This window comes from Polyodon spathula, chromosome 21 (genome assembly GCF_017654505.1).
Source record: "Polyodon spathula isolate WHYD16114869_AA chromosome 21, ASM1765450v1, whole genome shotgun sequence".
Taxonomy (NCBI): domain Eukaryota; kingdom Metazoa; phylum Chordata; class Actinopteri; order Acipenseriformes; family Polyodontidae; genus Polyodon; species Polyodon spathula.
Genome location: NC_054554.1, coordinates 25,249,749 through 25,275,696, shown reverse-complemented (window position 1 = coordinate 25,275,696; position 25,948 = coordinate 25,249,749). Strand labels below are relative to the sequence as shown.

Below are 25,948 nucleotides of genomic sequence, written 5' to 3'. Positions count from 1 at the left end.
GGTGGGACAGCCTCCATTTTAAATACATTTCAAACAGAGCATAAAGGGCCGTATTCATTAAAAGATAAGAATGTACAAAGGTAAAAATATTTGTTAAACCTTTTAATGCTATTAAAAAAAAAAAAAAAAAAATTGTCATTGTTTCCCTGTATTTCTACAACATTCTACTTCCTCTTTTTATGATGTTTGCAATTGTATAGTTAAGAGCAGGTGGAGTAGGCAGAGCTACAGATCAGTCTCGCATGACTGGAATGAAGGAGTCAAACAGAACACACAGACAGCTAGCTTTCCATAGGGCTCGGTGAATGTAGATGAAAGCCAGCTGCAATACAGGGAGACAATGACAATGTTGGATAAACACAATGATTTCAAGAACAGCATACAAAAAGTAAAGACATGGATAAAAAAGAAATGAACACAATAAAACAGCATTTGAAATGATGCACTCTTTAAATAATGTCTCATGAAGAGAAACTGGCTCAGACATGCACATTCCTATCTTTTACTGAATGGGTCACGGCATACTGTATTAAAATGTACCATGTATAGCCTTTATAGTTGACTGTTTTTTTTTTTTTTTTTTTTTTAAGCATTAAAGATACGATTTACATAAAGTGTTAGTGTTTGAATTGCATTTGACAGCAAAAGAAAAGTAATGTCTGCAAACAAGTTTCTAAAACCTCTTATTCAGGACTGAAAATCAAAACCTCTATGGAAACTGAAGGCTTCGCCTTGTTTCATTGTCCATCATCACTGCTTCCTTTTCTAATATTGAAGGCCTAAAGCAAAAATTAGCCTTTGCCAAAAAACTAGATCTGATTCTCTAAGCACATCAGTGCTTGTACTGTAACATTACCGGGATGCATGTAGAGCTTCTTATGCTTTTTACTGTTTTAAAACTAACATTGACTTTTCATTTTATACCCGGTGGGGATGTAACAGAGCAAAACTGGGTTTTATTAGGTGCAATTCGATTGTTGAACATTATATCTCCTTTCCAACATTACACTTTTCATTTCCAGCCTCGTTCCGGTTTCATAAAAACCTCCTTTGGAGTATTACATTATTAAAACCTCATTAATTTCTCAGAATACATCAGACATACTGCTCTGTTTTGCTATTTTAAATCTGAAGCCAGTCGTACGAACACCTGTATTTAGAACTGAAAAAAAAAAAGAACGACACTTTGTGTAAGTGCTTGTAAAATCTGTTCCTTTGAGGACTATAGCAGAGGCAGCAATATCAAAATCTATTAGCCACTTATGTATCTTTAGCAAGTATATGCATCTTTTAAAAACTTCAACATGCTTGCTTTTTTCCTTCTCATCAAAAGAGTTTTTGCTAAGGGCCAACGATATTTAAAGTTAAAACGGTCTCTCAGAGACACCAAATCTGGGTTTCAATATCAAAGCTGATGTGAGGCCTTCATTCTCAATCCCGGGGCAGTATGCAGTCTTTCAACTCACAGTCTGACTTCACTGATGCCACAGGTTGAGTCCTCTGAGAGGAGAAATGTTATTAGCAGGTAATTACTTTGCAGCAGGTACAGCAATCACTGCTGCAGGTGGCTGATATCAGAGGCGGATACAGTAACGGGAGCTCAAAATTGCTCAGCAAATGCAGGATTGCTGAGGGGTTGCACAAGGGAATAAAGGATTTTCCCAAAATTGATATTATTTTCCCAGGTTTGTTAGGTTGTGTCTGACTGTCTTGTGCTGGGTTTCAGAAGGCTTGAGGTGTCTACATAATTGTTCTGTATAGGAAGGACCACCAAGACAAAGTCTGCAAGTGTTTTAAAGAAGTGTGGGTAGCTCAGTAGTTAGAGGGATAGATTGCTGTTCCTAAAGTTGCTAGATCTGAGATCAGTACTTGTTAGAATTACAAACAGGAGTATAGGAAGATTGTGGATCTTTTTTTTTTTTTAGCTTGATTAATCATTGATGATGTGTTAACTGATTTAAAGAAGAAAATGACATTTGCACTGCTTATTGCATGAAATTATATTTTCCAAAAGTACTGTTTCTCCAGGGTAAGTTGAATTAGTCCCATTCAACTTAATCGGGGAATGTGTGTATATATATATATATATATATATATATATATATATATATATATATATATATATATATATACACACACACACACAGTACTGTGAAAAAAGTTTTAGGCAGTTGTGAAAAAATGCTATAAAGTAAGAATGCTTTCAAAAATAGACATGTTAATAGTTTATATTTATCAATTAACAAAATGCAAAGTGAGTGAACAGAAGAAAAATCTAAATCAAATCAATATTTGGTGTGACCACCCTTTGCCTTCAAAACAGCATCAGTTCTTCTAGGTACACTTGCATACAGTTTTTGAAGGAACTCGACAGGTAGGTTGCCAAACATCTTGAAGAACTAACCACAGTTCTTCTGTGGATTTAGGCAGCCTCAGTTGCTTCTCTCTCTTCATGTAATCCCAGACAGACTCGATGATGTTGAGATCAGGGCTCTGTGGGGGCCATACCATCACTTCCAGGACTCCTTGTTCTTCTTTATGCTGAAGATAGTTCTTAATGACTTTCGTTGTATGTTTGGGGTCGTTGTCATGCTGCAGAATAAATTTGGGGCCAATCAGATGCCTCCCTGATGGTATTGCATGATAGATAAGTATCTGCCTGTACTTCTCAGCACTGAGGAGACCATTAATTCTGACCAAATCCCCAACTCCATTTGCAGAAATGCAGCCCCAAACTTGCAAGGAACCTCCACCATGCTTCACTGTTGCCTGCAGGCACCCATTCATGTACCGCTCTCCAGCCCTTCGGCAAACAAACTGCCTTCTGCTACAGCCAAATATTTCAAATTTTGACTCATCAGTCCAGAGCACCTGCAGCCATTTTTCTGCACCCCAGTTCCTGTGTTTTTGTGCATAGTTGAGTCGCTTGGCCTTATTTCCATGACTGAGGTATGGCTTTTTGGCTGCAAGTCTTCCATGAAGGCCACTTCTGACCAGCCTTCTCCAGACAGTAGACGGGTGTACCAGGGTCCCACTGTTTTCTGCCAATTCTGAGCTGATGGCATTACTGGACATCTTCCGATTGCGAAGGGAAGTAAGCATGATGTGTCTTTCATCTGCTGCAGTAAGTTTCCTTGGCCAATCACTGCGTCTACGGTCCTCAACGTTGCCTGTTTCTTTGTGCTTCTTCAAAAGAGCTTGGACAGCACATCTGGAAACCCCTGTCTGCCTTGAAATTTCTGCCTGGGAGCGACCTTGCTGATGCAGTATAACTACCTTGTGTCTTGTTGCTGTGCTCAGTCTTGCCATGATGTATGACTTTTGACAGTAAACTTGTTAGCTGAGTTTGGCTGTTCCTCACCCAGTTTTATTCCTCCTACACAGCTGTTTCTGTTTCAGTTAATGATTGTATTTCAACCTACATATTGAATTGATGATCATTAGCACCTGTTTGGTATAATTGTTTAATCATACACCTGACTATATGCCTACAAAATCCCTGACTTTGTTCAAGTGTACCTAGAAGAATTGATGCTGTTTTGAAGGCAAAGGGTGGTAACATCAAATATGGATTTGATTTTGATTTTTCTTCTGTTCACTCACTTTGCATTTATTTAATTGATAAATATGATCTATTAACATGTATATTTTTTAAAGCATTCTTACTTTACAGCATTTTTTCACACCTGCCTAAAACTTTTGCACAGTACTCTCTCTCTCTCTCTCTCTCTCTCTCTCTCTCTCTCTCTCTCTCTCTCTCTCTCTCTCTCTCTATATATATATATATATATATATATTATATATAAGATATATATATATATACCGTTGTGAACAAAAAACACTTGTAGCCCTGTAGACTAATAAATACAATACAGCAAAAAAAAAAAGAAAAAACCTTACACTCCTTGAAGGAATAAGGTCACAAATACTCTTCAGAACACTCAACTTTCCTTCTTATCCACTATAAACAGGAACAGGCTAGTCAAAGGCCCAGGTTATTATTATATATGCAAAGAGGACCTTGGCATCACATGAATGAATCAATGAATGAATGAAGGTAAGGTCTGTCTTTATCTATACCTTTTTTCTTTCTCTGTACACCCTAACTATCTAAGATCTGTAAGGATTACCTTTTGAAATATACAGTCTAGTATCTGCCCTGTCAGGGTGGTAGATCTGCTTGTCTGCAGATCAAGGGGTCTTCCTCCAGTCTTTTAAAACTTAAAAAAGTTTATTTTATAAAAATAAAAAGTTATATGACTTTAGGGCTAGGACTCAATGCTTTCTTTCTCCTCCTAGCAAGGCTGTCCCACGTGAAAGTAAACCTGCACCACACCTTTTAAACATGTTTTTTTTCTTTTTTTATCACAGTACTTGCAAACTTGGCTCCGTCCGTCTTTCAGCCTTGGTAGAAGGATTTTTCTTGTACTTTCTTGTTTATGTCCTTTTAGAGACCTTTTGGGTGATGTCCACTGCTCCATATTTTTTATTTTGTTTTTTTACTGGAATCAGAAAATGATGAAAGAAATAAATAAAATAAAAAAGATAGAAAGTAGTTATAAATTCAATACTTTTTTTTGTTGCAAATTCAGATTCTTTCAAGGGACAAGCAGACTGAATACAGTGTCAGATGTAAGTGTGAGTGAGTTCAATATCAATTTCTCTAAAGCTGCAGTATATATTCTCACAGATGTGCGCTGAAGTGAAGAATAGTTAAATTGAAATAATTCCATGGTGATTTTGTCTGGTCTTGAAGTTCACAATTTACCTAAGTAAAATCTTCTGTCTCCCTAGCTTTGAAACCAACACTCCAACCTCAGTTGTCCTTTCATATAGCCGTATGCATATGGATTCAATGTGTAGTGTAAGTAGCCTATAACAGTATTTATCTGCCAATAGTGCTGGTTTAGTAATCTTCTTCAGCTTTAATACACTTGATATTTAAATGGTACAGCAGAAAACTTGTGGATTACAACAAAGCGAACGCTGTAGATTGATCATACTCTGTAGATAATAACATGGTTGTAACGGTGCTATAATTCTAATTTATTAAAAGCCTGTAAAAAACAGTCAATGTTATTTATCATACCCTTTCTCCAAATGACACCAATTATTATTATTATTATTTTTTTTTTTTTTAGATTAAAACTATGCATTCATTTTCTTACAGTATCACAATTATTGATCTAGCTTTGCAAACACTTTATGCGTTCATTTGAGGTTATTAACGTTTTTACTTCATGTCATGGGGAGTTCAGGAGATTGTGCAGATGGCTTGGAGAACATGTGCTGACCTATGTTAATGTTCTTCCATAGCTGCATTGTCTGACCTTTAATCAGTCTAGTTCCCTTCCATACCATTTGCTAACCTAATGCTTTTTAATGTAGTGTGCATGCTGTATGCCCAAATAGGTTTGAAAAGCCTCTTGTTTACTTTCTAGGCCTCAGATATTAATAGTTCACATACTGCGCTCAGGAAATGAACTTGGACAGGAAAGTTCAGAGGAATAGAAGGAGGGAGAAAAGTCATCAATCCTGGTTAATACCTGTGCTGTGGGAATATGCTGAAAGACATCTGACAGTAGCATACGTCGTCTGCCTATTGCAGCTTTTGTTCTTAAAAAATTTACGTAAGTAACAGTAGTCTGCTTGACTTAGTTTCTTATAATTTCACCTCGCTATTTCAGTTTTTTGTTGTATAGATGTGTGTTATGAACAATAAGTTCTGCAGTTATTTTTTAGTGCCAGTTATGCAAGCCCGATTGGATATTAACTATAAGATATTAAATTCTGGTACATTCCGTACATTTGTATAATATTAATGTATCATACACAGTCCCAGCTTTATGAGAAACATATAACCAAGACCACGTTTTTAAATATTCTCCATATATGTGTCTCCACTACACCTTTGTCACCAGGTATATTTGAAATTAACATGCTGTATGCAATTATGTTTGAATAATACTTAAAATGAAGTGTGACACTTTAATTCTTTAGGCATGCCCCTTGACAGAATGACACAGCAGTAAGTCCCAAGTTGTTATTTCATTAGATAGGGTATATATTTTAACAATAAGTTTCAAGTATCCTACAGTTAAAAAAAAAAAAAAAAACATTAAATACCCCCCCCCCCCCCCCACCCCCCTTCATTATGAATGGAAACCAAATGCCTTTTTGTGCAATGAGCAAATTCTGAAACTGAAAATACATACATACATACATTACATGGAATATGTACAGCAACATGTAAACAGTATAGCAAATACACATTTTAGACCACAGAACAGAGAAGCAATAGATATAAAAGAAAAAGACATGGCAAAGGCCTGGCAAATATTATTTTTTTTCTTTACAAATATCTCGGCAGAATAAAAACTGAATATCTGAGTGGATTTAAAAGGGTTTGGAGAATCACAATTAGAAATGGCTTTTTCTAAAATAAAAAAATATACTTGCAAAATCCTACCCCTTCATGGCTTGTGGATGATAGTTCTCTCCCCACAAGGGGTCAGTTAGTACCAATTAGCACTTGTAGGATTGGACCAAATGTGGCTTTTGTATTATTATTATTGTAAGGGATGAATACAAAGGTTTTATTGCGCTGAAAAGGTCTGCGCAGCCACTCCAATTCAGTTGACGAATAAATAACTTCAAATTACATTAATTGTGGGTCAAGTTTCAGAATACAGTAGGTGTTCACTAGATGGTTACTATGACTACTATGAAATACGTGTGTTGCTTGTACTACAACTGAATAGCTGTTTCTTAAATTTAATGACGAGCGTTTTGATGAGAACACTTTCTCAATGTCTTCACTCAATGACAAGGGACTGAAAAAATATAATCATTCATTATTATTTTATTATTATTATTATTATTATTATTAGTAGTAGTAGTAGTAATAATATTTCAATGGGATCCTACGCCAGTAAGTCGAGAGAAAAAATCCTCTATGTGTTTTTAATTAATGAACTATTTCACTTTGTAGTGGTCTTAGCCACGTTTTTAACTAAATAGAAAAGCCATTTAAAATTGTGTACCTCAAGAAGGATAAAACCTCTTTTAATTCTAATGAGCAGCCTTTTTCCCTATTAGTTATTGTCACACAGTGTATACTTGGAATAATAATGTATACATAGAATAATAATGTATACACACAGTAATATATACCTCAACAACACACACTTCACATAATTATTTCATCAGAAACATCTAGAAAGACATTGGCTATCTCCCTTCTTCAAAAAAACCCTATATATAATGTTGCTTAAAGCCTTTTTCATACTTATATAAAAAATGCCCTGTGTAACTCTTCAATATTGGAAGAATATAAAAGGAAGAACATGTTATTGTCTAAGTCATGTTTCTAATTTTCTTTAACTCTAATGATAATACCAGAACAAGTTTCATATACTAATACACACTATATTTTTAAATACTGAATACTAGAATACCCAAGTAGTGGTGTTTTACTATTTTTGCTTGCTTTATAAATAATATAAATAACTGATATTGAAAATGGTAACACAATTCTTAAAACACTTGAAAATGTATTTACCCCTCAGTGATGTTAACTGTTTAATTAAGACAAAAGTATTCCATTACCACATGAGTACTGGTTTTAATTAATCAATTTATCCTCAAAATGAAACCACCTCCATTTTTACCATATAATGCGTTCTACTTTGGCAGTATTTCTATGTCTTGGAAATACATGGACATACAAAACTGCTAGAAAGAAAAAATGTTTCAGTGAGAAATTTTCGTCCTTTGTGATACAAGAAAATCTTTGCCAATATCCTTTCTGTTAAAATAATTGTGTTATATAAAGAGGTTACCACCACAGTGAGGATGCAACTCTCCAAAGAAAACAATAATAATAATAATAATAATAATAATAATAATAATAATAATAATAATAAATAATAATAATAATAATAATAATTTACTTTAAAAACAATGCTTCAATGTTTTATTAAACACCTTCACAGGGTTTAAAAAAAAAAAAAAAGGTTTATTATTGTATTATTGAATATCTTTTTGGTGAGTTACATCCTGAGAAACATTAATGTAACTTCTAACGTTATTTATATTTAGGGCTTCTGTTTTTTGGTTTTTATTAATTTCATTTTTCGGTGCTTATTTGTAGCTATTTTTGAGTTATGCACAAATTGTTTTTTTCGGGGCTTTCGCTTTTTATATACTGTATGAAAATATTGGTTTCGGTTACTTTCATTTTTTTCTGTCACAATATGTACAGTAACTCCACAGTACTTGCACGCTTTTTCAACTGTACCTTATTTCCTTTGCTGTCTTCTACAACAAAATCCTTCTGGTCATGGGCATATTCTTCTGGGGGTTTTGTGTGTTTAGGCATTTTTTTACATTTCCTTGCAATTTGCAATTCTGTTTTAAATTCCATGTGTATATACTCCCTATTGAATTGGAGTACAACTTTAAATCTTGCAAGAGTGTTGCAATCCTACAATGGAAATGTAGAAATTTGCTGCCTCTCAGTAGTTGAAGTGGGTTTAACTAGTCAAAAACGAATCAATGCAATAACAAATCAGGAAGGAGGGACACTGCCCAACCGCACTGCACAAAGTTTTTTTTAGCAGGTTATTTTTATTTATTTATTTTCATGGGAAAAGTGGCCAAGTCAATGCGAATTGAGTAACCATTTCCAGTTTTTTCCAGTGTTTATTTGACGTTCCTTTTTTTTGTACTGGGGGTGTTTTATCGATTTTTAATCGGTTAAAACCGAAAATTGGAAGCCCTATTTATATTCAACTTTTACCTTGGACCAGGAATAAGTACTGCATTTGTTTCCAGTTGTTTAAATGTGTAACTAAGTTTATTATTAACACTGCATTTCTTCTGATTGACCAGATAAGGATAGCACCAGGATACAAAAAGGTTAAACCATTAAACTTTGTATTACTAGCAAAATAATACATCTTTTAAAATATAACAGAAATAACTCTTAGGATAAACTGTGCAGCAGATCCATGCATGCAGATTCTTGAGCTCTTGTTTGAGCCGCCAGGGAAAATGTTATGTCTGGAATAACAACTATGGTGAAAGACTTGGAAGGCTACACTATACGGGGTTAGTCTAGTGTATCTCCAAATTAGATCAGTGGTTATCGACTCTCCAGCGTTATCTTTAATCTAAAGTATATTGCCTTGGATTAGTTTCCTACAGTGCTCTTTTTTTTACTCCCTTTTACAATTCATTTGGAGTGGGCTGTCTCGTAAGTCTTTGTGACTAGCTTGTTTACACTCCACTCAAAAGGAAGATGATCAGCCTCTTCCCCCTTCTGCAGCTCACTTATTTTTTATTTCACCCTCTCTCTAAAGAGTAACGTTTTTAACATCACCATGTCTAACTGATTTCCTAGGACTCTTTTCTCCCACAAGTATTAGCTGTATTTCCTAAAGGAGCAACATTGTGGTTTTCATTACTTGTGTGAAGGGAAGTCTAGTATTCGATCTAATGAACCCACATGGGACCCACACATTGTGGAGAGGAAATCTACCATCTGAGTATCACAAAGTATACTCACTCCTTTTCTTTTCTATATAAAAAAGTTGAATTAAGTTATCCCATTAAAATGCTTGAGAACTGGATTACATTTATTTGGATCCCATGTATATTTGAAATGGGTTTTTCCCAAATTAACTATAGTCAGAGCTTCATGTTGGCAGACTAGCAGCCCAATTTACTTTTTAGCTGGTAATACAGGTGGATTTTCTCCCCCCTTGACACTTCCCTTCAAATAAAGGAAAGGCAAATCATACCCTAAGGTAGCTGCTCTTTAATTTGCTGCACATAATAATAATAATAATAATAATAATAATAATAATATAATAATAATAATAATAATAATAATAATAATAATAGCGACTGTATTTGGTTTGTGGTAGAGATACTAACCAGTGAATAAAACACAAATCCTGCATAACCAGCTGTGGTAATAGAATACCTCTTATCCTGTGCATCGATCTCTCTTTTCTAACTACTGTACCTTTTGTTACTATGACACCACACCCACACACACACACACACACACACACACACACACACACACACACACACACACTGCAGTGAACAAGCTCAGAAAGATGACATTGTGTACTGCTTCCCCAATGGTGTCATGAAGGATGTAGAGCAGAGACCCTTTTTTCCCTACTGCTTTACATATCACAGCAGTAATAGTCATTTCACAGCTGAAATGCTAATTTAATAACACAGGTCTGGTAGTGTCCAGAACTCCTTTGTCACAGCAGGTAATCAATGCCTTGTATTTAGCTCTGGACTTGCAATAATAAAGATTGATTTGAACCTTAATCATTCTGTCTCCACTATCAATATCATTGACATTTGCCCCTGAAGAGTTTGTCACACCTAAACTTATTTTTCCTTGCTTGGTGTTGCCTTTGTCCACATTTTTTATACTGTTCCTACAAATGATATTCATAATCACTTGGCCTTAGCTCCAACACTGATACCAGCCTTCAATATGAATTGACTGCAGTCTACCCATACATCTTTCTGAGCAAGCCCATTTCAGAGTTTCCAGGTTCTGCATCAACTCGCCTCCCCCTCCCTGCATTGAAGTGCTGGATCAGCCACACAGTAAGATGTGAACAAACATGGAAAATGGCAAGAAACAAAAAGAACTCAACACAGTTAGAGATAATAATAATAATAATAATAATAATAATAATAATAATAATAATAATAATAATAATAATAATAATAATAATAATGAAATAGCTTGAGGGGTCGGCATTGTGACCCGGAAGTGTTTTAGTTTTCCATGGAGGAGGAGTGTTGTTGTTTTTGTTTTGTTTGTTTGGTTTGTTTTTAAACCATTCAGGTGGATTTGTTTCTCTCTCTAGTACGGGGTGAAGCGGTTGTACCCTCCTCTGTATAGGCTAGCCTGCAACGTCAAAGATGAAAAAAAGCCAATCAGTATTGAGAAGAAAAATGGGTTGACGCTCTTTAAAAACAAAACAAAAAAAAAATTGTCTTCCCTTTTCAGTTTGCATCCTATACCAGGTAGAGCTGGCAAAGGAGTGGGGGGGGGGGGGGTTTGGGGGTAAAAACTTAGTTGGTTCAGCAAACTGTAGTATCAAAATGCCAGGACAGTGCCATTTGTTGAGAAACAGAGCACCCAGGAGAGTGGGTGTATGAAGCAGCAATAATGCACCACATTCCTGTTACCCTTTGGTATTTGCTTCCTATGGCTCCCTGGAACTATACACCTAATCAAACTGTTCATTAAACTGAGCAACATTTTGCAGGTTTCCGATAAGTGTCTGAGTGGGGACTTGGTAGTAAAACTGACAAAGCACTAAAACATGTCTGAAAATATATACATTCCTCTGAAATCCATTATGTATTTTTTTTTTATTTGTATTTTATTCCCTTTGATATTCTATTAGAAGTTGCAGGAATTTACAGCCATTATTTTAAAAGTTTACTTTATAAACATTATATAAAATTAAATACAATATTCTGATGCGCAGTAGTCTAAATCTTCAAAGGCTATATCTCCTCAATTTATGGAGAAGGGAGCCCTTTTGGTTCAGCAAAAATTGTATAACAGTAGCATACATTTACAATTTCAATGCGTTCAAAACTGTAAAAAGATTTTTTGCAACCTCTAAGGAACTCAATATTTAATGTTTTCTTTTTTTTGTTATTTTCTTGTTTCTTTTAAGGAACTATTAATTAAATATGAATAATTAAAAAATTAAAATGAAGTCAGTGCTCTTTTTCAAGTGTGCTTTCCTAACATCTATAGTGGTGTTGCACAGTACTGTATAGCATCATGTATTCACTACCAATTCAGCCTTCTCATTATCCCGCGCAACCCAGGGGGAAAACTTGATCGTTTTAGGGGTGCAGCAGAAGTGTTGTCTTTTGTTTGGGGTTGAGGAAACTGCAGTAGAAAAAAGGGAAGACAACTTAAAAAAAAAATCCAAACTTTAGCAACAGAGGCCACAGTTTTAATTAAGTAAATGAAGAGGAAAGAAAATTGTCTTAATGAAAGCTTTTAGCTAGCAGCTGCACCGCGGATTTAAAAAAAAAAAAAAAATAAAAAATAAATAAAAAATCACACGAATGTTGGCTCGGCAAATTCAAATCATTTGTCTAAAGGAGAGCTCTTGTCCTGGGCAGGGGAGGTGGGATGCGATGGAATCTTTTTTTTCCCTCTCTCTTTCTCTCTTTAATCTCCCACGGCACGCCGCTGCACTCACTTGATGGTCATTAATCTTAAATTCACATGCTTTTTTTTTTTTTTTTCACCCCCACACGGAAAAGAAAACAAATTTAATTTTTTTCATCTTTGATGTTAGCTGCACAAGCTAGCTAAAAGCTAACATTAACAGTTTAACTGCAACCCTGCATTTTCACCTGTGTAAAAAAAAACAAAAAACAAAACAAAACAAAAAACACCTTGCCATTTATGTGTTAAGGGATGCCACATCTGTTTTATTGGCCAGCGTATACTAAAGTGGCCACCCTAACAATTACGAAGGCACTACCTGAAAATACTGATTGTCAAACAAGTTGTACTCATTTGGTACACTTTCCTATTGATTTCCAATGAAAAAATTGGTTCATAATAGAGTTCACATATGTGAAAAACAGCCTTGTTTCAAACTTTATACAAACAATGTATTGTAAAATGCATGTCATTAAACTATTTACTGAAATGTCATATACATTTTCAAGATGCTTATTTACAGGACCAATTATTTTACTAGGTTACTACAACAGAGGCTCCCTAATGTACTTAAAATATTGCATACATCTTTTGAACAGCAGCTTATTAATAAGCAAATCTTCAGCAAATGGCTCCACCTACTGGGATGTTGCATTCACTAAATAAATCGCCCGCATTTTTAAATGTAATGTAAATCCAGTATTGAAAATATCATGTTATCGAAACCAAAAAAAAAACAAACAAAACTAAAAACTTGTTACCACACTGATATTGTCACCACTTTACAGTTTCCTTCTTTCTTTTTTTTTTTTTGAAAGGTATTAGCTATTTGTTTTTAAACTTACCATAGTTCCAACACTATATGTGGCAGCTGGTCCAATTGTGTGATGATAGGGGTCAGCTGTTGCATAGACTCTGCCATAACTAAAATAAAAAGAGGATTCGTGGTTTAACATGTTCTCAGGGAAAGAGATGGGATAGTAATAAAAACAACTTGTAATATTACCATGTATCCCCTATTCATTCTAATGGGGTATTTGTATAGCACAGTGCCACTTGTAGTAGTCCCAGTTTATTGTAATCGTATTTTAACTTGGCACGCAGTACATTACTAGGTCCAGCAAAATAATACATTTCATTAAAAAGAAGAAAAATACGCAGTCTGGATTACCTTTATCTGAAAATTTAAATATACAAAGTACACATTCCATGTGCAGACAAACTGAAAACATTACGGCTAACTTCCTAACCTTTGTTTCTAATTGTACTTGTGCCTAGGTGGTGACATCTGGTGAATGAAAACTGTAATTTCACTATCCTTTTTTAAAGAGAATTTCAGTATTTCATCTCAAGGGGAACAAATATGTATGGTAAATACACCCACGGTATAGTATGTAAGCAGAAAATCAAATTCAACTTGGCCAGCATTTCACTGGCTTTGAAAGTGTGTGTATGTGTGTGTGTGTGTGTGTGTGTGTGTGTGTGTGTGTGTGAGAGAGTCTTTGTGTTTGTGTATGTGTGTGGTCCTCTCACCAGTTTATGCCTGCACATTTGTTGTTTACTGTTGCTGCAATGTGACAACTACTGAATCTTTTCATTGTTGGTGGTTTGGAACTAATCCTTCCAATTTCCCTCTAAGTCGGGACAAGATTTGTTTTATTTATTTATTTATTTTCAAACTCAGGCTTGCAAATGAGGGTCTGTAGGGAGCAGATAACGTTCTTGCAGCTAAGGACTAAGGGCAGAAAATGAACAAGGGCAAAAGAAATGTAAAAAAAAAAAAGAAGAGATTTTGGACCCAAATGTCTTTATTATACTGTAAAATAATATCAGATTGAATTGTGTTTTGTCATCTTGGATTAAAACATCAAAGACCAGTCCTGTGCCATTAAATTTGAAAAGCAAGTTACTTTTTCTTGTTGTCGTAGTTATTATATTGGGAAGAGTGCGTTGTGGCACAGCCCCCTTTAATTTGTTTTTAATTGGTGTGCAGTAAACATTCGAGTTACTTCATGCACGAAATACCCCAAATCTACAGGCATGCAACTGATGACCAATGGACAGTTTTTAAAACCTAAATCCACAATCCATGAGCAAAAGGTGAAAATGATTACCATTTTAATAATATGTCGGAATACTGAAGGCATCTTTATTCTATTCTACTAAAAAGGACAAACTTTAGCTGCATTTCAGTTTAATTAAGTTGGTATAGTGCCTAAACTAAACATAAAAAACAATCCTTGTATCTTGTCCAGAATTAAAGCACACATTCAGTAAAATCAAATTTAGAAAATTACACAGTTTTAAAATGCATGTTTTTATATGCAGAACCCAGAGGATCGTGTGTTCCGGTCTCTGTAAATTGTGTAAGATATTTCTAAGGGGAAAGAATTAGAATTAGGCTCTTAGAATAAAAAAAAAAACACAGCTCAGTCAGTTTAATGACAAGTGGCTTTGCAAATCTGTACTAATTCAGTAGGCAAGAAAACATAAACTATTATTCCAAATTAAAAAAAAAAAAAGATACAATTAATTTAAAATAGCATGGGAGGAAAAAGAAAAAGAAAATGCAAGAATAAAATAACTAAGAATAATGCTGCTGTCCAATTTTGTGTGCGCGGATATTCGTTGCTCATAATTTGAGCTGCCGTGAGTTCTGATAAATCTCACATTATCTGGGTCTTCAGGCACAGCGTACGTTTTCAGAGCTGACACGCTCAATCTCTTAGAGATTAGATCCCAAGCTGCCGTGATCCAGCCTGACAGAGCTCTCGAAGGTTCGGATAAATCACTGATTGCGCGCCAAACAACACTACCCAAACCCTATGGGCTAAAAGCCAAGGCTTGCATTAGCAAAACTGCCAAGTCTTTCGATTTATATACACAGAGGGACTATAGGTTTAGATGGTGATCCAAAGTGTCGGAATTATTTCAGCAGGTGATTGTGGTCTGCAATAATAATGTAGCAAAAAATACCATATGCAAATCGAAAAAAAGTTTCCCCCCATTTCCTCTCAAAGGCTTGGTCTACAGCTTGTTTGTTGCCACTGTCTGCCAGGATTTCCAGTAACTCGCTGGTTTGTTGGTGACTAATAGGAATTTAGTTGGTTTTTAGATGGCTTGCATTGCACCTGGTTTACAAAACACAATCCAGCACATGCTCACAGATGTTAGAATTACAGACGGTAATCATAGATCTTGGCTTGGCTCAAGCACGGAATCAGTATACTGTATATCGCAATAGAGTAAGGACGAGAGTTGAGATTTTGCAGAGTAATCTGTAATTGAACTAGACTTGACCAGTTTATCCCCAGTGCAGGAGCCTCTCTTGGGTTGTCTGGGCAGCTCTTACCTGTCACTGTAGGCAGCTGCAGCCGTGGCAGTGGCTGGCTGAGCGTATCTGTAAGCTGTGTACCCGCCCTGCAAACAAAACAGCAACTTTAACACATTCTGACTGATGTATGGTTTTGATTTATTTTCTTTTGTCAATTTTTTTATGATAATATTTGCCTTTAACTTAATACACAAAATTGTTTTTTTTAATCTTATGCATAGTATTTATTTTACCAGGAGTGAACCCATTGAGACAACACCCATATAAAATCTAATATTACATCTCTGATACGACCAATAACAGGCAAAAACGCAATGAGAATATAAAGATAAGGCAGTTCAAAATGAGTGCCAATTGGGGGCTGTGAACCCAATCATAACAGCAAGCCTAATGTACATATTCTGTATATTAGCACACCTGACTCTTACTTTTTGTCTTTCCTGTCTAATTAAAGCCACACACTGTGTTCTTGGTGAGACCACTGTATATTACAGAACCCTCCCCATCTATGCCTGGAATGGTAAGAGAGGGTTTTCCCAGCAAAGGTTAGTAGTGGGGGGTGTTAATTTGTTCAAAGGAGAGAGGAGGGGGTGGTAACGCCTCCAGTTTCTGTTCCCACTGGCGCTGCTGTGATTAACACGTTTTTAATTAATGTGTCGAGTCCTATTGGGGCATCTGGCAGGCTGCCACTATTAGATTTGACTCAAGAGCCATTGTTTTACAACTTGATAGGTAAAAGAGAAGATTGATATCAGTATTCAAGGAGATTAGTGCACCAGTGACAGTGCTGTGTTTGGCGATATGGTATCCACATATTAATTGTTCATTGCAGAGATAAGAGATACAAATGGCAAAATCGTAGAGGAAGAAAAAAAAATAGCAAATATGTTAAATGATTACTTTTCACAAGTTTTTACAAAGGAAGATACTGACAACATGCCCCACATGTCATCCAGTTCCTATCCAGTTTTAAATAACTTTAGCATAACTGAGGCAGAAGTGTTAAAGGGACTAGGAGCTCTTAAAATAAACAAATCCCCTGGGCCGGATGAGATCCTCCCAGTAGTACTCAAAGAAATGAAAGAAGTAATTTACAAACCGCTAACCAAGATCATGCAGCAGTCTTTTGACACAGGGGTGGTACCGACAGACTGGAAAATTGCAAACGTAATACCGATCCACAAAAAGGGAAACAAAACTGAACCAGGTAACTACAGACCAGTAAGCCTGACTTCTATTATATGCAAACTTATGGAAACTATAATAAGATCCAAAATGGAAAATTACCTATATGGTAACAGGGTACTGGGAGACAGTCAACATGGTTTTAGGAAAGGGAGATCGTGCCTAACTAACTTGCTTGATTTTTTTGAGGATGCAACATCGATAATGGATAATTGCAAAGCATATGACATGGTTTATTTAGATTTCCAGAAAGCTTTTGACAAAGTCCCGCACAAAAGATTAATTCTCAAACTGAACGCATTTGGGATTCAAGGAAACACATGTACATGGATTAGGGAGTGGTTAACATGTAGAAAACAGAAAGTACTGATTAGAGGAAAAACCTCAGAATGGAGTATGGTAACCAGCGGTGTACCACAGGGATCAGTATTAGGTCCTCTGCTATTCCTAATCTACATTAATGATTTAGATTCTGGTATAGTAAGCAAACTTGTTAAATTTGCAGACGACACAAAAGTAGGAGGAGTGGAAAACACTGTTGCAGCAGCAAAGGTCATTCAAAATGATCTAGACAAGATTCAGAACTGGGCAGACACATGGCAAATGACATTTAATAGAGAAAAGTGTAAGGTACTGCACGCAGGAAATAAAAATGTACATTATAAATATCATATGGGAGATATTGAAATTGGAGAAGGAATCTATGAAAAAGACCTAGGAGTTTTTGTTGACTCAGAAATGTCTTCATCTAGACAATGTGGGGAAGCTATAAAAAAGGCTAACAAGATGCTCGGATACATTGTGAAAAGTGTTGAATTTAAATCAAGGGAAGTAATGTTAAAACTGTACAATGCACTAGTAAGACCTCATCTTGAATATTGTGTGCAGTTCTGGTCACCTCGCTATAAAAAAGATATTGCTGCTCTAGAAAGAGTGCAAAGAAGAGCGACCAGAATTATTCCGGGCTTAAAAGGCATGTCATATGCAGACAGGCTAAAAGAATTGCATCTGTTCAGTCTTGAACAAAGAAGACTACGTGGTGACCTAATTCAAGCATTCAAAATTCTAAAAGGCATTGACAGTGTCGACCCAAGGGACTTTTTCAGCCTGAAAAAAGAAACAAGGACCAGGACAGCACAAATGGAGTTTAGAAAAAGGGGCATTCAGAACAGAAAATAGGAGACACTTTTTTACACAGAGAATTGTGAGGGTCTGGAATCAACTCCCCAGTAATGTTGTTGAAGCTGACACCCTGGGATCCTTCAAGAAGCTGCTTGATGAGATTTTGGGATCAATAAGCTACTAACAACCAAACGAGCAAGATGGGCCGAATGGCCTCCTCTCGTTTGTAAACTTTCTTATGTTCTTAAGTGCTGTAAGTAAAAGGCAATTCATTCAAAAACCTCGTTCTGAAACGAGGTATGCCATTACATACAACAGTAAATAGTTTTTATATCTCACTTTTTAAATGTAAAGATTTACAGTGATAAAGTCCTGGGTACAACACAAGTACATGCAGAAACAGATCATTTATTTTTGTTAATATATCATTGAAATGTAGGGTATTATGACAAATCTTGCTTGACTTGTATACAAAATCAACACTTCCCTGAGGGCAGGCTCACAGGATGTGAGGAATTGCTAGAAACTATACAAGCAAGCAGGGTACTTACAGAATATATGGCAATGTTAGAGATGAAGGAATTGCATTAATGCAAAGGGGCACTTCCCAGTAACCCTTGTAAAATAGGCTGCCATATATTCAGGACCTGATTGGAACAAAATTCTGTTTTTGCAAAGATTCATTGGTTCCACATTTGGCCAGCCAGCAGAATCTGCTTAATTGCAGACTCTGCTATCTCAATCAACATCAAAAATGCAAGCCATAGCAAAATCTCAGATCAGACTGGCATGGACCGGATGCAGAATGCTACTGAGGGGGTTTCACATTTTGTTACCAGAGTCCTTGGCACCGCTCACAAAGACCAAGAGGAGCCAGGCAATGATATCTGTTCAGCACAGTAATGCAGTAAGACACATAAAAGATGCAATGAATATCTATCACAATCACTTCATTTATGTATTTTTTTTTACATGGGGGTGGGGGGGGTGGGGGTGGGGGTGAGGAAGGAAGCATTTCTGTACTTACATAGATTTCTGCACCATAAAATCCATCTTGATAAACAACTCTATGGAGAGAAAGAAAAATGCAATGCAATATATACATTTATTTATTTTTACCCCATTTTTATTCTCCCAATTTAAAATACCCAACTGTATTTAAGCTCAGCCCACTGCTACCACCCCTGCACTGACTCGGGAGCGGCGAAGACGAACTCACTCTGTCCTCCGAAGAGTGTGTCGTCAGATTCTTTTCACTTTGCAGTCCCGCCTTGCAGCCAGCCCAGAGTCACAGCACCCGAGGACAATGCAGCTCTGGGCAGCTTACAGTCAAGCCTGCAGGCACCCGACCAGTCTACAGGGGTTGCTGGTGCATGTGAGCTGAGGATATCCTGGCAGACCTAACATGAAATAACTTCCGTTTTGGTCTTTACTGATGTAGTACTGTTTTAAAAATCATTCAGTGCACCTTGGGTCATGAAAACTTAATTTTTACATGCACGTTTCCCAGGCACTGTCAATACATGTAGTTCATGTTTTTTTTTTTTTTTTTTTTTTTTATAACATTTTACGTGGGTCTAAAACTAACCACATAACACAATCTCTTCTTCAAAAATTGAAATAAGACCTAGTATCTACTGTTGGCTTGGTGGGAGTCCGTGGAGACTTGAATAAAGCTTGTGTTGTGAAGATACTCACGCTCCATAGGTGGGGATAGGTGGGGGAGGAGGTGCGGCACGGAACGTGTTGTACACTGCACGCCCCCGGCCTCTTAAGTGGGCTCCTCTATAGGCCACTGCCGCCCCTGTGGTTGGATATGGGAAGCCAGTTACTGGGGAGAGAGTTAAAATGCAGTGTTAGACCACACAGTAAGCATTTGTCTCTGGAGCAGTAGTTACTGTGAAGGTTAGACTGTACTGTACTGTTGCTATTCTGTACCAAAAGAGACTTGCACGGGGCTGCTTGAAACCAGCAGCAATTGTTACAGGGAGTTTCAAGATGCTAAAGCCCTGTTAGATTAAGGGAGATTACTGTACAGTTTGATTAAGATGTACTATTGTATTATATTAAAGAAAAAGTACTATTTAAGACACAGTGTTCTGGCACACAGGACAAAAAAATAACAGATGTTCTACATTGTGTGTGTGCAGCACCAAACTCAAGTTGGCACTGTCTTTAATAAACCAATCAGATTCCAAGTTTAGTGGCAATATCCTGCTAGTAGTAAATAATCACTTAGGGTTCTTAAGGGTTTATTTCGACAGTTTAAAGCACAGAGTTTCACGCAAAAAACAAAAAAAAAAGTACACAGGGTGACAATTATGCAAAAAGAGTTTTAAGCAAAACTCAGTAAGATACCCCCCCCCCCCCCCCGCCCCTCCACACACACACACACACACACACACACACACACGGACTTTCCCAGATTTACAGGACCCATCTAGCTGTTTTCCAAACTGCCTGCACACATACATTGAAATATTTATTTGGCTTTTTCCATTTGATGAGATGTGTAATAAAATGTATCATGGGCCACTTCAGTGTAAGCATTGGAACACCTAGCCATAAGAACTACTGCATAGAATACTTTAGAAGAGGAGAATTTGGGCTACAGTATTGTTTTCAGCTTCATTGTGATATTTTCTTCATAACAAATAATTGTTGAGATAGTTAACTACCTGACTGATACAGGTCAGCATCTTTCTGAAAATAATATTAACTCAAGTAAATGGTTGTCCAGTTCCATCTGTGTAAATAATTTTTGGGATGAGTTGCTTAAGACACATACAAGCTTGTTACCTGTGCACTATGGCTAATAAAGCACATAACACATCCTGGACTGGCTTGCAATGTGAGTGTTGCTTTCATCCTTTAGCTCAATACGTTTCAGCTATCCATTAGACAAACTAAATCAGGACCCGCAGCTCAGATTCAATGGCTTCATAGCCTGAAGACAGATGGCTGAGTCCTATAATGCTGATCAAATTTACTGTGTCAGCAACCTAATTTAAATTAATGTTAGAATACTTTCAGTTCTGAGAAATGATGCCTGAAACCAAAGAGTTTTGCTAATTTCCTACACTCATTGACCTTCCTTTCTTGTTGGTCAACCTCAGTAAAGACACAGAGAACAGAAGAGATCTCACATGCTGTCAGGTTAATGCGGTTTCCCATTATGATTACTACCCATTAGAAGTAGGCAGGGAATTAATATAATAGAACCCATTTGCATGAGACATTTACCACAAGTTAGGGTTATAACAACTTATTGTCTGTTTGGACTAGTTGTTATGAGCTTGAAGACCTTGGGGATCAAACCCTAAGCTCAGCTATTCTTTTTACTCCTAATGACTTATTTTACATCTGTTATAAAGGCGTTGGACTGTATTATTATTTATGTTTTCTTGGCTATAGGAAATTCTTTCCCTGAAGAGCTAAATGGGACTGACCCTATAAGATATTCTAAACAAAACAAACTGTTTCCAATCTCATTTGTACTGGAAATATAGATTTTTATTTGTATTATATAGTCTGTGATATATGTGCAAGTAATCGTGAAATGAATTATAGGTTAATGAGGTAAAGAACTTTAATAATAACCAATAAATAAAATACACTGTCACATTAATATGCAGTCTGAACAATCTACTTGTTTAATTAAAAGAAAAAAAAGGCATTCCTAGGCACAGTGTGAGTAAATTCAACCTGGGCTTATACAGATGCCTAACAAAACAATTTTATACAACTCAGTTTCAAAGCATACCTTTATCATGGCTTTTGTAGGCATTACGTGCATAGGAAATCATTCTGAATTATCAGCTTGGCCCTGTTCTTGACTACCCCTAGGTGGCTGGGCATGGAATCCATGAGGTTATTTTGCCTGTCAAGATGGTGCATTGATGTCTGTGTGTGGCGAAGTCGTTTCTGTGCCTTTTATTAAACCGGTGTCTTGAAACTTGTTGGATGTCAAATAGAGGTGTTTGTAAATTGTTTGGATATGCATTTTTGAGAATTACTGTTTGCTCTTATATACCAGGTGGGGGCACAAGAGGTTTCCCCCAAAAGAGTAACAATTCTTCTGCATTTTAACTTTCTGCAGCCCCTTTACAGTCAGGCAGTCTGACCCTTATGTATCCACAAAGGGGTTTTAGCAGCCCTCATTTATTCTATTTGTCTCCTCAAGCTGTTTTAGTTTTAATATCAGGACGAGATCATGGTAATAGAATTTTAAAGACGAACAGTTAATCTGAGCATTGGGACAGCTGAAAAACAGCTGAATCCAATCATGGGAAGGATGCTTAATTATCCCCTTAATTTATCCTCCAACAATTAAAAGATCTATCTACATGAATTAAGGTGGTAATTAGAGTTCACCATTTCCATGGATGTCTTGCTTTAGTGCTTCCTTTACAAGCTTTACCCTCTTAAATTCAAACACAGGCTCTTGTACTGTATATGAGGATTCATTCCTTTAGTAAGGTCTCATTTATTGTAGGATTACATTGGTTTTAATGACACTGTCTGATCAGAAAATGACATAAAGACCAGAGTGAGTTTGTTCACACAACAGGTACAGTAGGTGGATATTAATAGAAGTTCATGAGTACAGTGGACCCTGACTCTTAGTGTAGGATTATGGGTATCCTCGATGGAGTTAACACTCCATACCTTTGAACCCCATCCTGATTCAAAGCTAGGAGATCTCCTGCCACACAGAGCTGTCATGTCAAGATAGGGTTCAGACCGCAATCTCACAAGGACAGCAGTGTCAATCTGAACTCCTGAGCGAGTGCCAGCACCCCAGCAGGCCAAGCTAGGGGTTACTGTGTTAATGTTCCAGGTCACTGACAGGCTGCAAGTGCTTTTGGGTGCACATTATAGACCGCTGTCACTAATATCATTACATTTACACTTTATTTGTAGTAGGAAACCAAACTTATACTGTTTTTATTTTTGTTTGTTTTTAATTCAGATTGCATGCTAACCACAACACTTTTCATTTCCTTTTTCATGAAATTAAAACTGGTAATGTTACAAAAGTAGTAGAGTAGTTAAAATTCAAATGAAATTGCCCTCATATATTGTAGTCTTTGAATAAGCAGGTTGGAATAAAAATGTGTATTGTAAAGGTGTGGTATAACACAAGAATACCTAAACTTACAAAATCAAAGTTCAGCATGAGAACTTGTAGTAGTCTTAAAACATCTTGTGTCTTCACAAACACATGTTGTGTTCTTCTGCCATTGAACAGGGGGAAAGGAAAGGGTTAAACACTCTTCTTAACACTAGCCTGGTTTAGGCAGATACTGTGGCTTCCTTGGAAGAGGTTAAAAGCGAGCAGTCTCTGGGCCTCATCCGTCATCCTCCTGAATGGGATTTGAGGACAATAAACCTGTAGCACCAGGATGAATGGAGACGAAGTGTGCTGTCACCACGACACGATTTATGGGACCCAATTTCGCTGATCTTCCGCGCAGAAACGAGGACTGATAAACAGTGATTAATCGCCTTTACATCCCATTTTATTCCTACCCAAAGTATATTAAATCTAGCCATAATTATTCCAGAATAAATCCACGACAACTTGCCGAGGAATGGGGGGCTGGAAGCTGAAATTTTTATTTTATCTATATATATATATATATATATATATATATATATATATATATATATATATATATATATATATAATATATAGTTTAATAATTTGTAGCTTGCTCTCTCTGGAGGACTGAGAAACATATGGTGTCGTTTAGGCTTGGCAAACTTTAGCGGCGTGTTAAGATGACTTGAAAGATTAGTGCCCAATAAATCATACACCCACAGCTCGCAAAGTAGGAAACTGAAGTGGTGGACTGCATTAAGGTGATTTGATGTGACGCTGTTGTAAAGTGTGTGTCGGTGTGCATGTGTATATGTGGGAGGGGGGTGGTTGCAGACATAAAAAATGATAAATGACTGATTTCTGTCAAAGACGGTTATTTAGAGGTTTGCAGTAAAGCTGTCCCGGAATGAACAGATTTTAGTCTAATGAGCAAAAGGAAAGCCGTTAAAATGGTGAGACGTGCTCAGCACTTCTTCCAAATGAAATAATACCATTTTCCTCTCATTAAGATGCATGGGGTTAGTATAAGGTATGGTAATAAAATCGCAAGTGAAAACAAAAACACCTGTGGAGAATATTAAACTAAAACTCAGTTTGTCCATTGAAGAGAGCGATGTATTAAAATGCGTTCTTACTTTCCACACACATTGGTACAACTTTTGTTTGGTACATCATTTGTCTGGGTTCACACTGTACTTTGGTACTGGTAAACTCTGAGAGGTAATAGCAGTATTTCTTATTTATATGTATGTATTTATCTGAACAATAGCTGGTTAATTGCAGTTCATGAAGGTAATGACCTAGTTCAAGAAAGTGATTCCTTGAGCTGTACCTACTTCTGGTTTCTAGTTAAATTCTAGTTCAGAAATTGGGACAGTTTTTTGTTTATTGCAAAATGTATTTTATTTTTTTCTCCTTTTTCCTAGACGTTAAGTTAGCACTTCACCAGAAGCTTAGAAAATCCTGTATCTTAGTATTCTTACTGGTATGTGCAGTGAAGCCCAGGTAAGGGACCTCCAGAGACAAAACTGTTGCAGTACGCAGTTTTTTACAGGAGTTTCTAATTATTCAGGACCCCAATTATATCTGACCCAAAGGCACAATTCTGAAGTGGGCAGCAGCATTTTACCTGCATAAAATTCAGGGCCGTAAACAGCTCCCATCACTGGGTTCAACTTCCAACCTGCAGGAGAGGAGAGACAGAGGAGCAAGCCTGTTATCTCAATCATTGTATTATATTCACTAGCTTTCCTAGAAAATATACTGATTATTTTTTTTTAAAGGGAAAAAAAGAAAACCAAAAAAGGGAACAAACAAACAAAAGAAGAGGAAAGCTGCTGTATCTGGTGTCCAGTTAGTTGTGTGACAGTGACAAATGTGGTTTGTAAATCTCCAGTTTCTCCTGAGCTAAACTTCCCTGGGTGGGGGTTGGGGAGGCAGAATGTCCACTACTTTAATTCCCTGCTTCGTTTCTCCCTTCTGCTCCCTGATCACAGTAGATGAAAATCACTCTGAGAGCTGCCCCCTGTGATGGCCTTGTGTAGAATGAGTTGTGGCTTTTTCATTTAGTCCCCAATATACACAACTACACTTCTAAAATCTTCTCCTGTCCAGTCTGAAACTCGTTCAGCATAAGACAGCAGTCTCTTACCCTCCCACCCCAACACTGTGCAGACAAATCACCTTTGTATCACAAAGTAACATGCATTATCCAAGAAAAAATGTTGATTGGCTCACTCTTAACCTTGAAGTCTCAGCTAAACTCATTTGTTTAGAAATGATTTTAATTAGCTTTTGTGTTTCTAGCTCAGTCTGTTACTGCTACCTCACTGTGCTACATTTCTAGCCATCTCTGCAACCTGATTGCCTGTTGTGTTCAGCAATATGGATGGTTTACAAATTATTATTATTATTGATTTATTTTTATTTTTTCATTGAGGTATGCCAAAATTAGGTTAGATTTTCTTAAATACTTTTAAAAATATACTTTTTAAAATACTATTTTATTATATAAAAAAATTTATATATTATTTAACCTCAATGAGTTAAAGTTATCCCTTTCCAATTTAATAATAATAATAATAATAATAATAATAATAATAATAATAATAATAATAATAATAATAATAATAATAATAATAATAATAAACATGACTGTTAAACATTGGGTTGAAATTAGATGGCGCCCAGTCATTCTGGATAAATATCCAGTAAGTATTCCCTCACAGACAGTTCAGTACAGCACCTCACTGCCATACAAGCACCATGAGATCCACTATACTGTAGCTATATGATTCAGCACCATGGACAGCTCCCACTACTGGCTTCTAAAGCACAGTACAGCCTTGTTATAGCAAACAATCATTTGAATATTTTATATACAGCTACCCAAGATATGGCTTGTGCATTGCAGTTTAGTTTTGAAATAAAGCTGCATTTGGCAGATATGCTGCTTGTCACA

General features: G+C 36.4%; 1 protein-coding gene across 10 annotated transcripts in view; it reads right to left on the bottom strand.

Annotated features, from left to right (window-relative positions):
- Positions 1 to 3,853: 3,853 nt before the first annotated feature.
- LOC121296159 (RNA binding protein fox-1 homolog 3) overlaps positions 3,854 to 25,948 on the bottom strand; it is a 199,773-nt gene continuing 177,678 nt past the window's right edge. For 5 of the 10 annotated variants that reach the window (XM_041221425.1, XM_041221426.1, XM_041221423.1 and 2 more), the window contains 6 exons: positions 24,617 to 24,670; positions 19,581 to 19,713; positions 18,910 to 18,949; positions 15,594 to 15,661; positions 13,087 to 13,165; positions 10,745 to 10,948 (listed from right to left, as the gene is read on the bottom strand). In XM_041221425.1, coding sequence (XP_041077359.1) covers positions 10,904 to 10,948; positions 13,087 to 13,165; positions 15,594 to 15,661; positions 18,910 to 18,949; positions 19,581 to 19,713; positions 24,617 to 24,670 — 419 coding nt within the window. In that variant the 3' untranslated portion in view covers positions 10,745 to 10,903. Of the gene's footprint in view, positions 4,503 to 10,742; positions 10,949 to 13,086; positions 13,166 to 15,593; positions 15,662 to 18,909; positions 18,950 to 19,580; positions 19,714 to 24,616; positions 24,671 to 25,948 lie in introns of those variants that run through there. The other 5 variants (XM_041221420.1, XM_041221424.1, XM_041221417.1 and 2 more) reach the window with 3 other exon arrangements.